Source organism: Anabrus simplex, chromosome 1 (assembly GCF_040414725.1).
Source record: "Anabrus simplex isolate iqAnaSimp1 chromosome 1, ASM4041472v1, whole genome shotgun sequence".
NCBI lineage: Eukaryota > Metazoa > Arthropoda > Insecta > Orthoptera > Tettigoniidae > Anabrus > Anabrus simplex.
The window spans coordinates 1,320,191,058-1,320,203,303 of NC_090265.1; the positions used below are offsets into that span (position 1 = coordinate 1,320,191,058).

General features: G+C 41.9%; 1 protein-coding gene across 2 annotated transcripts in view; it reads right to left on the minus strand.

Annotated features, from left to right (window-relative positions):
- LOC136858303 (fatty-acid amide hydrolase 2) overlaps positions 1 to 12,246 on the minus strand; it is a 228,006-nt gene that overhangs the window by 134,863 nt on the left and 80,897 nt on the right. For both annotated transcript variants that reach the window (XM_067137742.2, XM_068225486.1), the window contains exon 3: positions 10,079 to 10,255. In XM_067137742.2, the coding sequence (XP_066993843.2) occupies positions 10,079 to 10,255 (177 nt within the window). The remainder of the gene's footprint in view (positions 1 to 10,078; positions 10,256 to 12,246) is intronic.

Below are 12,246 nucleotides of genomic sequence, written 5' to 3' on the forward strand. Positions count from 1 at the left end.
CTACGTGTGACATTCTTTAAAACCCGCGCATTATCCTTCATGCGCAACTTGCATATTCCACTGCCGGATGGTCACATCTTGAGTTATTTCATTATTTTCTTTCGTTCTTTCTTTCTTAATCTCTTTACCCTCCAGGGTTGGTTTGTCTCTCGGACTCAGCGAGGAATCCCCTCTACCGCCTCAAGGACAGTGTCCTGGAGCTTCAGACTTTCGGTTGGGGATACAGCTGGGAGAAGGATCAGTATTTCGCCCAGGCGGCCTCACCTGCTATGCTGACCAGGGGCCTTGTGGAGGGATGGGAAGATCGGAAGGGACAGGCAAGGAAGAGGGAAAGAAGCGGCCGTGGCCATAAGTTAGGTACCATCCCGGCGTTTGCCTTAAGGAGAAGTGGGAAACCACGGAAAACCACTTCGAGGGTGGCTGAGGTGGGAATTGAACCCACCTCTACTCAGTTGACCTCCCGAGGCTGAGTGGACCCCGTTTCAGCCCTCGTACAACTTTTCAAATTTGGTGGCAGACCCGGGAATGGAACCCGGGTTTCCAGGGGTGGTAAGCTAATCACGCTAACCACTACACCACAGAGGCGGAGATTTCATTATTTTGATGGGCATTTTTTTTTTCTGACAGTAAGTACTATTGCTCTCAATTCATTGCGGTGCGTCCCACTGCTGTTTTCATGCTTTTCCCACAGATATAAATAATTTCTGCTTTTGATACGATGGCGCTTTTCTTTCACCGACGAACATGAGAGCGGGCCCTGCTTACCACTTCTCCAATATTGAACAGCCTTCCTTTTATAGTCAATATCTATAAGTTCGTCTTTATCGTTACCTGGTTGATTATCACCTTCTACCAAATATTCGTCATCGGAATCGTTTGCTTCAGGATCACGTGACATGTCATTTGAGGCAAAGTGAGGCAAGACATGCTGTCTATGTAAACAATATTTTTTTTAGGCAGCTTCTGATGACACCTGTAAGATTCAATACGTAAACATTTAAACACAAGCTTTGACAATGATGCAAACCAACTAATAAACAGACCCATCAACATACCGTCGATAGCGTCCAGCACATCATTTCTTGAACGTTGAGGGGCTTAATATGACATGTTCCATAGTTTTCTTCTAACACAAAAATAACTTTGCCTATGCTGTTTACCATTATATAAACAATCACATGTCCCATACAACGACTATAAGCGTATGTCAGCGTGCCCTCAAATCAGCTGTGATACTACAGGAGTATCTGCCTGCCCCATGCTCAGCATGCTACCAGGCCAGGTATGGTGGTGGGTATCAATAGTGGTGTAATCGGGTAATAAGAGTCAGGACAAAACCACATAGGCGGAAATAGAAAGATGCCTACATGTAAAACCTGACATTTTGTAGATAGCCCACATCCCTGCATGTGCTATCTCAGCGACCCCGAAAAGTATGGACTCGACACTATTTTCGATTGTTCTTATATCTGATCCCCCTCCGCCCTCCACCTCTAAGGGTGCTTGGGGTGTCTTATCCCCACGCGGTTTGTCTCCTGATACTTGGCTATCATATACAAAATGATTTTTTCGAATTCGACTGGCAGTTCCAGAGATTAGTGGTTTAAACAAACAAACAATCAAACAAAAAACTCTTCAGCTTTACTATAGACTAGCTGATGTACCCGTGCCTCGCTACGGAATTCTAAATTTTATACAGAATTCTAGGTTAGGTAGTGTAAACGTTGTGAGCAAGATTGTATTAAGTTGCATAGCTCTTAAAGTTGCCCTAGAAGCACGATGGGCAAGTCACCAACGTGTTTTCTCATATGAAGACTGGGTTAGGGAATTTTCATAGTAATGGTAGGCCAGCTTGCCTACCGTCAGTCACAATCAGGTTAGGGAGTTTTCATTATAATGGCAGACACTCACTCTCCGCCTGCCGTTATAGATTCTCAGAAAGACTCTCTTAGTGGTTTTCCCAACTGAAATGAACATGGGTCATTACAATGACGTCAGTAGGAATGGCGCGATTAAAAACAATGCCTTCATATGAAATACTCGATCAAATGGAAAACGACACATTTTCTCACTTTTAACGAACAGTACTATGCTGCCGAACTAACAGTCCAAAGCTACAGAGCTGGAATGACCAAAACACAGGCATCCGTAAACAATCTTCGTCCTTTTTTCTCAGCGGGGGGGGGGGGGGGGGAGGGGGGAGGGTGTTTCAAATAGTGGATAGTCCCAGGGCAAAAACTATGCCCGTTTACTTATCTGTTTCCTGGGAATACCCGATGAGTCGGAAAATCCCAATTCACTACACTGGCGTGGGAAAGAACTATCTGACGTGGAGGCAATTTTTCCTCCAAGCCAGAGAAGAAACCACATCCTCGCTGCTAATTTGGAAAAAAATTAATGTAGATTTAATGAAAGCGAAGAGGAAGAAGCTTTTCCTAAGAAATGGCTCTTTTCAGAGTTGAATTTTGAGTTATTTAGTGAATTGGGGTACCATAATTTGGAATAGGGCTAAATTGTAATCCCAGACCAGTTCATACTACTACTACTCCTACTACTACTACTCCTACTACTACTAACTGAGCCTCTGACTTAAGTGCGCACACTCCTCATTCAAAACAGCGCGTCAGAGTAGGTATCGAATAGCTGGCATACTATGATGAACCAGTGTGTTACGCACGAGCAGTATCAGAAAATGTATGAACCAGAGGATTGGCATGCTAAAGAAGAAAGTTATCTAACTCCTCAGCTATTTCCCGCCAATATTCAGTTAGGCTGTTATACTCGGTACGCAGCAGTAATCCCATCTATCGGAGTTGAATGTCAGCATTAGAGACAAAGAACATTACAATAAACAATGGCCAGTGTAATGTTACGCGCTTTAGATATTGTAGGCCTTCACATTATTAATTGTCTTCCGGTTCTGAAATACCACTCTTATCATACTCGGTACGGTAAAACTGAATAAAGCATAAATGATCGGAAACTGTATTCTCTATAACTTTTGTTATGTAGTACTTTTCCATAGGACCAAGAACATAGGTAATTAAAAATTAAATTTTAGGTGCCTTCCCCTAAGCTACCATTTCATCCAGGGTGAATAGCATTGTTTATAGCTTAAACTGTAGTTTCTTATTCCCCGACTCTGTATACCGATTTTCATTAAATTCTGTTTACCCATTTTGTCGGTGCTCGGCGTTGATATGGACTTAGCAACAAAAATCCAAATTCATGAATAGGATCTGTGTTATCATAGCCGGTACGGTAAAAATGCATAAGACGTAAATGATCAGAACCTTCATTCTATATAACTTTAGTTATGTAGTATTTATCGATATGACCGTCCGGCAGATAAATCGGAGATAGTCATCTATATATAAAACTAGCTGTAATACCCGGCGAAGCCCGGTTGGTTTAGGATGTTTACTTTTAAGATTAGAATCACTAGTTATGTTAAAGTGAATTTTTATAGAATTCCTTTCTGGGATATGTATTTTTACCGTCTATTATATAGTTTTAGAGTTATTTAGATGTGTTTGATTTCAATTTTTAAATGATTTCATTTTTGAGTACAATTTTATCCTTGTGGCAGCTCGAATTGATTGGGAAGTATCTGATCCTTTCAAAAAGATAATAAGTGATAACTTCATGTATTTATCAGTCACGGTATAGATATGATCTACACGATTTGAACTGTCATTGAGACTCTCACCAATCAGCCTTGAGACCCCAAACGCAGTGGATTCAACACTAATCTCGGTCATTTTATATTATTCACTACAAAACCCCTTTCAGTGTACTGTCCCAATGGAGGCTGAACGTCGACTTACAGGATATTCAGGGAGTCACAACAATGAATTCGACATTAATATCGGTTATTTTCTATTAATTTTAAATAATGGAAAATGTCATGCCCTCCCATTCCCCATCCCCAGCGAGGATTGGTGTTTTATCTCCATAGTATATTTTTTTCCAGATGGTAAATCATATATGTACCAAGTTTTGTTGAGAGCTTTGGAATATACCCACATACACCTATTTTTGACGGTTATTTTTACATTCATTTTCACCCCTTCTCAACCTCCATACCAATTGCGGCGAAGTATGACTTATCCATCCAGAGTATCACAGTTCAACTCAGCGAACTCGTAAACATTAACATCAGTCATTTTCGTTTATTTTTACATTTCACCACCTCCACGAGAAGTGCTACTGGTGTTTTACCCAATAGTATTTTTTTCAGATAGTAAGTCATATGTGTACCAATTTTGTATGAGGGCTATGTTGGAAGAAACATACACAGAACAACTCCCGGAGTATCAATATTCGTCTCACTACTCCCCACTATTTTCGATTATTTTTACATCTCAGCCCTTCCCATCCCACCCCTAGCGTGCTAGGTCTACCATACCTCCTCGCAGTTTGTCTCACGATTGTAAGTCATAAGTGTATCAAGTTTGGCTGAAATCTCTCCTGTAGTCCAGAAAACTATGATTCATCACTAATATCGGTCGTTTTTAGTTATAACTAGCTGTAGTACTCAGCGTTGTTCGGATAGTTTTTGAATGTTTACCCGTAATATTTGTATTACCAGTTAGTTAAGTGTGAAGTGAATGCTTATAGAATTCTTTTTGAGATGTTGATTTTACGACTTATTATACATTCACCCCTCGTCCCCAACCCCAAAGGGGACTGAACGTGGACTTAGAAAGATTATAAGTGTCACTATTTATCTTAGCGACCCCGAAAACTATAGATTCGACACTATTTTCGGTAATTTTATATATCTCGCTCCCTACCCCGAAGGGGGCTGAACTTGGTTTAAAAAATTCCGTAGTGCCACTGTTCACCTCAGTGACCCCGAAAAGTATGGATTGGACAATACTTTCGATGGTTTTTATATATCAGCCCCATCGCCCCCCACCTTCCCCTAAGGGCGCCTGGGGTGCCTTACCCTCACGTGGTTTGTCTCATGATACTAAAATTCCGGACTGCCGCTATTCATCTCAGCGACCCCAAAAACTGTGGATTCGACACTAATTACGATTTTTTAAATATATCACTCCACCCTGCCCCCCACCCCAAAGGGGTCTGAACTTGGACTTTTAAAAAAATTGGAGAGTCACTATTCATCTCAGCGACCCCGAAAGTTTGCATTCGACACTACTTTCTATGATTTTTATATCTCACCCCTTAGCCCCCCCCCCCCGCCCCTAAGGGTTCCTGGGGTGCCCTACCCCACGTGGTTTGTCTCCTGATAGTAAAAATCCGGAGTGTCACTATTCATCTCAGCGACCCCGAAGAGTACTCGACACTCTTTTCGATTATTTTAATATATCACTCCCCCCTTACCCCCACCCTAAAGGGGGCTGAACCTGGAATTTAAAAATTCCCGGGATGTCACTATTCATCTAAGCGCCCACGAAAAGTATGGATTCGACACTATTTTCAATTATGTGTATATATCACTACCCCCTCGCCCCCCACCCCAAAGGGGGCTGAACTTGGATTTTTAAAAAATTCGGAGTGTCACTATTCATCTCAGCGACCCCGAAAAGTATGGATTCCACAATATTTTCGTTTATTTTTATTTATGACCCCCCTCGCCCCCGTCCCTAAGGGTTCCTGGGGTGTCTTACCCCCACGTGGTTTGTCTCCTGATACTAAAAATCCGCAGTGTCGCTATTCACTTTGGTGACCCCGAAATCTATGTATTCGACACTTTCAATTATTTGTATATATCAGCCCCCCTCGCCCCCACCCCAAAGGGGGCTAAACTTGGACTTAAAAAAAATGGGGTGTCACTGTTCATCTCAGCGACCCCGAAAAGTATGGATTCGATACTATTCTCATTTATTTTTATATATGACCCCCCTTGTCACCCCGCCCCCAGGGGTGTTTGGGATGTCTTACCCCCCACGCGGTTTGTCTCCTGATACCAAGTCATAAGTGTATCAAATTTGGTTGAAATCGCTCCAATAGTTTGGGAGGAGATGTGGTACAAACCTACCCACCCACCCACCCACATACATACAATGACTTTTATATATAGAGAGATTATATTTCGCCCCCTTCCATAGGGCTTCTAGGGGTGTCTTGCCCCTGCAGTATATTTTACAGATAGTGTGAATTTATTAAATAAATTATGCTTGAGGAAGTGGAAAGGATAGTAAATAAACTCCATTGTCATAAGGCAGCAGGAATAGATGAAATTAGACCTGAAATGGTGAAGTATAGTGGGAAGGCAGGGATGAAATGGCTTCATAGAGTAGTCAAATTAGCGTGGAGTGTTGGTAAGGTACCTTCAGATTGGACAAAATCAGTAATTGCACCTATCTATAAGCAAGGGAACAGGAAGGATTGCAATAACTATCGAGGTATCTCATTGATTAGTATACCAGGCAAAGTATTCACTGGCATCTTGGAAGGGAGGGTGCGATCAGTCGTTGAGAGGAAGTTGGATGAAAACCAGTGTGGTTTCAGACCACAGAGAGGCTGTCAGGATCAGATTTTCAGTATGCGCCAGGTAATTGAAAAATGCTACGAGAGGAATAGGCAGTTGTGTTTATGTTTCGTAGATCTAGAGAAAGCATATGACAGGGTACCGAGGGAAAAGATGTTCGCTATACTGGGGGACTATGGAATTAAAGGTAGATTATTAAAATCAATCAAAGGCATTTATGTTGACAATTGGGCTTCAGTGAGAATTGATGGTAGAATGAGTTCTTGGTTCAGGGTACTTACAGGAGTTAGACAAGGCTGTAATCTTTCACCTTTGCTGTTTGTAGTTTACATGGATCATATGCTGAAAGGTATAAAATGGCAGGGAGGGATTCAGTTAGGTGGAAATGTAGTAAGCAGTTTGGCCTATGCTGACGACTTGGTCTTAATGGCAGACTGTTCCGAAAGCCTGCAGTCTAACATCTTGGAACTTGAAAATAGGTGCAATGAGTATGGTATGAAAATTAGCCTCTCGAAGACTAAATTGATGTCAGTAGGTAAGAAATTCAACAGAATTGAATGTCAGATTGGTGATACAAAGCTAGAACAGGTCGATAATTTCAAGTATTTAGGTTGTGTGTTTTCCCAGGATGGTAATATAGTAAGTGAGATTGAATCAAGGTGTAGTAAAGCTAATGCAGTGAGCTCGCAGTTGCGATCAGCAGTATTCTGTAAGAAGGAAGTCAGCTCCCAGACGAAACCATCTTTACATCGGTCTGTTTTCAGACCAACTTTGCTTTACGGGAGCGAAAGCTGGGTGGACTCAGGATATCTTATTCATAAGTTAGAAGTAACAGACATGAAAGTAGCAAGAATGATTGCTGGTACAAACAGGTGGGAACAATGGCAGGAGGGAACTCGAAATGATGAGATAAAGGTTAATTTAGGAATGAACTCGATGGATGAAGCTGTACGCATAAACCGGCTTCGGTGGTGGGGTCATGTGAGGCGAATGGAGGAGGATAGGTTACCTAGGAGAATAATAGACTCTGTTATGGAGGGTAAGAGAAGTAGAGGGAGACCAAGACGACGATGGTTAGACTCGGTTTCTAACGATTTAAAGATAAGAGATATAGAACTAAATGAGGCCACAACACTAGTTGCAAATCGAGGATTGTGGCGACGTTTAGTAAATTCTCAGAGGCTTGCAGACTGAACGCTGAAAGGCATAACAGTCTATAATGATAATGTATGTATGTATGTATGTTGTACCAAGTTTAGTTGACACCTATGCTGGAACACGCAAACAAACACCCAAAATCTCGGTCATTTGCACATTTTCTTTTCTTCACCCCTTCATCACACAACCCTGTTTACTGGCGCTCAACTTAGACTTAAACGACATCTGGAGTGTCACTATTTATTTCAGCCATCCTGAAAAGTATGGATTCGACACTATTTTCGATTAATTTTATGTCTCACTCCCCACCCTCCCTCCCAAGGTCGCTGAACTCACTTCAATAGGGAACACTACGAAATTCTTATCTCTTAATGCTGAACATGGACTTTTAAAAATCCGGAATGTCACTATACATTTCAGCGACTCCGGAAACTACAGATTCGTCACTATTTCCAATTAATTTTATATCTCGTTACCCCTCGCTCCCCTCCCCAAAGGGTGATGAACTTTGAATTTAAAAAATTCCGGAGTGCCACTATTCATCTCAGCGACCCCGAAAACTATGGATTCGACTTATATTTTCTATTACTATAATTATTATATCTCACTCCCGCCTCGTCCCCCCCCCCACTACGGGTGCTGAATATGAAGTTTAAAATATCCGGAGTGTCACTATACATCTCAGCGACCCCGAAAACTATGGATTCGATACTATTTCCGATTATTTTTATATCTCACACTCCCCTCGTCCCTCATCCCAAAGGGTGATGAACTTGGACTTTAAAAATTTCCGGAGTGTCACTATTCATCTCAGCGACCTCGAAAACTGTGGATTCGTCACTTCCGATTATTTTTATATCTCATTCCCCCTCGCCCACCGCTTAAAGGGTGATGAGCTTGGACTTTCAAAAATTCTGGAGTGTCACTATTCATCTCAGCGACCCCGAAACTATGGATTCGACTTCTATTTTCTATTATTAATATGTTTATCCCTCACTCCCCATTGCCCCCCCCCCTACCGCTAAGGGTGCTGAATATGGACTTTAAAAAATCCAGAGTGTCACTATTAATCTCAGCGACCCCTTAAACTATGGATTCGACACTATTTCCAAATATTTTTATATATTATTCCCCCCTCGTCCCCACAACCCAAAAGGGTAATGAACTTTGACTTCAACAAATTCCGGAGTATCACTATTCATCTCAGCCACCCTGAAAATGATGAATTCGGCTCTATTTTCTATTCTTCTTCTTCTTATTATTATTATTTCTCACTCCCCCTCGCTCCCGCCACGAAGGAGACTGAAATTGGACTTTAAATTCCGGAGTGTCACTATTTATCTCAGCGACACCGAAAACTATGAATTCAACACTATTTTCGATTTTTTTTAACTCTTCCCCCAAGGCCCCCCTTTAAGGGTGCTTGTGGTGTCTTTCCCCCAAGAGGATTTTTTCTTGATACTAAGTCATAAGTGTACCAAGTTTGGTTGAAATCGCTCGAGTGGTATAGGAGGAGATGCAATACATACATACCTACATACCCACCTACAGACCTATAGGTTACACAGACTCGCCTTTGCTCGTTGGGAACCCCCAGTTGCTCTTCGTTAGGAGGGGGATGATAACTCTTTTCATTCCTTTGTTGATATTCTATATTTTAATTTTTTAAAAAATATTTTACACGTCTAATACACAGCTACATTCTTCAAAATGGGCAGACCTATCAATGTTGGTACTAAGACATGAAAGTACATCTCGATCACGGCATGTTGGATTGCTATTTCAAAATAATAGGCATAAGAATGCACCTCCTATCAAGAAAGGTACTTTGTAAGTCAATGCGGCGTGTTTTCATCCTCCTATATACAGCAAATGTTATCCTCATCACGACGCGCAGGTCGCCTACGGGAGTCAAATCACAAGACCTGCACGTGGCGAGCCGAACATCTCCTCGGGCACTCCCGGCACTAAAAACCATACGCAATTTCGTTTAGCGGACTATCATGGTATAGCGTAAGCTGCTGTCACCTAGCGACAATCTGTCCATCAAGTCGATCGAATATTGGCGCGGCTTTGCAATTTAATAAAATTACATAAAATTATTCATAATAATAAAACTACCTTACGGATTTCGTTCAAACTACTTCATAATCCCTTTCAGATGTAATAAGAACAAATTGTGAACATTTCAGCGAAATCGGTCCGGTAGTTTTTGAGTCTATTAACGTCAAATATACCAACATCCAATTTTATATATATAGATAGATAACATGTCCTGACTGACTGACTGACTGACTGATTCATCATTGCTGAGCCAAAAATACTGGACATAAAAGAAATGCAGTTTTGAGGATACGTTTATATTACAATGTAAGTGCTCACTAAGGGAGGATTTTTGGATATTTTTGGATATTTTTGGATATTTCGTTTGGATAACATAAGGTTATAGTACCCTCTTACCTGCTTCGTACGTATCATGTGAGCCAAACATATCGCGCTGTGCATCAACACCTTATTTTCAATCGGAGGCAATTTGCGAGAAGGGCGCAGCCAGCGAAGTCTTATGAATGGCATCATGATACATCGCAGCATCATCATTCCAAACCATATCGCCCATTTTGTGCAGGATGGAAGAATCTAGAAGAAAAGGGAAATATTATGAAGTGAATGGAACATAGATTACACTTTATACACGGGTGAAAAAAGTGTTAAAAATGTGTTTCCTGTGAGCTTGCATCCGGGAGATAGTGGGTTCGAATCCCACTGTCGGCAGCCCTGAAGATGGTTTTCCGTGGTTTCCTATTTCCACGCCAGGCAATTGCTGGGGCTCTACCTTAATTAGGGCCACGGCCGATTCCTTCCCACTCCTAGGCCTTTCCTATCCCATCGTCGTCATAAGACCTATCTGGGTCGGTGCGACGTAAAGAAAATTGTAGAAAACAAGTTTTGTCTATTTCAAGATTCCCAGTTTCTGGACCAAATATAACACAACGTTGTTTATCCTATAATAGTGTACAGTACAAACAAACATAAGACCTCTTTATCTTAGAGATAACAATTGCACCAATGTGCAAAAAAAAAAAAAAGAAGAATATATCGTCATTCAGCTATGTAAACAAAAACTCACGTAATCCTTAAACAATAAAGGTCAATTGTCTGTGTTATCACTAATGTGCGTGGCCTCCATGAGCCACTCGACATTCTTGGAGGCGGTGTGGCATGTTCAAAAGCAGGGTATCCAGTATATCTTGCGGAAGATCGTCCCATTCCTCTATGGCAGCAGGGATAAGGTCTTGTAGAGCTCGTGGTGGTAGGTGACGGTTGGAAATTGCTATTTTCAGTAATCTCCGTACATGCTCCAAGCAGTTCAAATCGGAGACAATGGTGGCCAGACCATCCTTTGAATACCATGTCTTTCCAAGAACCTATTCACAGACTGTGCGTAGGGGGCACGAGCATTGTCGTCCATTAAAGTGAAATCTGCTCCAATGTCAGCTCTGAATCCACGAACAATGGGTTCAAGGACGTTGTGCTCGTATTTTTGTGACGTCATATTACCCTGAATGTGGGCTAGTGGTGTGCGGGAGCCCATTATTATTCCTCCCCAGAAGAATGCTGAACCACCATCTTGCTGGTAGTGTTTAACAATGAAAGTTTCATTTAAACGTTGACCATTTGCCTTCCAGACATACTTTTGTCATCTGGATGCAAGGAAATGCGTACCTCATCTGTATATAACGTTTGGGCCTATTGTTCCCGGGTCCAAAGTTCATATCTTCTTACCCATTCTAAACGCTGGCGTCAGTGGCGATATTCGAGGCGTGGTCTTCTGAATGGCCTCCCGAGCGTAGTCCTACATTGTGGAGTCAATTTCGAACAGTTTGTGTAGACACATTGACTCCTGTAGCCGCTCGAAGCTTCCTCTGTAAGGTGGTTGCTGTGCTCAGGTTGTCTCCTAGCGGAAATAGCGATGTATCAGTCTTGAGCAGCGGTTGTTTGGCGTATTCGGCCCGTCCTAGGCTTATCAGCTACGGATTGTGTCTGTTGGAATGTCTACAATAGCATGGAAACGTCAGTCACTTCGATTGCATCGCGCCACTTGAGCTACTTCGGCTTGTGTCTTTTAACCGTGTTGTACTTAAGTCACTATTCGAACTCTATCTGCTGATGGAGTCGTGTGCCGTGGCATTGCTGTTACTGTGGTGCAGTAACTTGCATGGTAAAACAGTAATTTATCACTTCCTTTTTAACTGCACTCCATCAGCTCAACTTCGCAACTGATCAGGAATCTCTACCAAGTAGTGAATGCATGAGCACATTGTCAGGAAAACAAATGTAACGCGTTTCAAAGATCATACACAGCAAAGACAAGCAACGTGTTCAGAAATACAAAATCTTGCAATATGCAAAACATTTTTGGCCCGTGTGTAATAAAGTAATCCCGCTTAGCGCCGAAACAATGGAAACTGTGCCTTTTTTACCAACTGCAAAACATTCAATGCTCTTATTGGTTACACCAGATCCAGCGTACAGTACTGTTGCGGAATATAATGTGGTAGTATTTCTATTTACTAGTTTTTCAAAGGCAACAAGTACAGCGCAGATGACAATATGTTCCCATTGGTTAC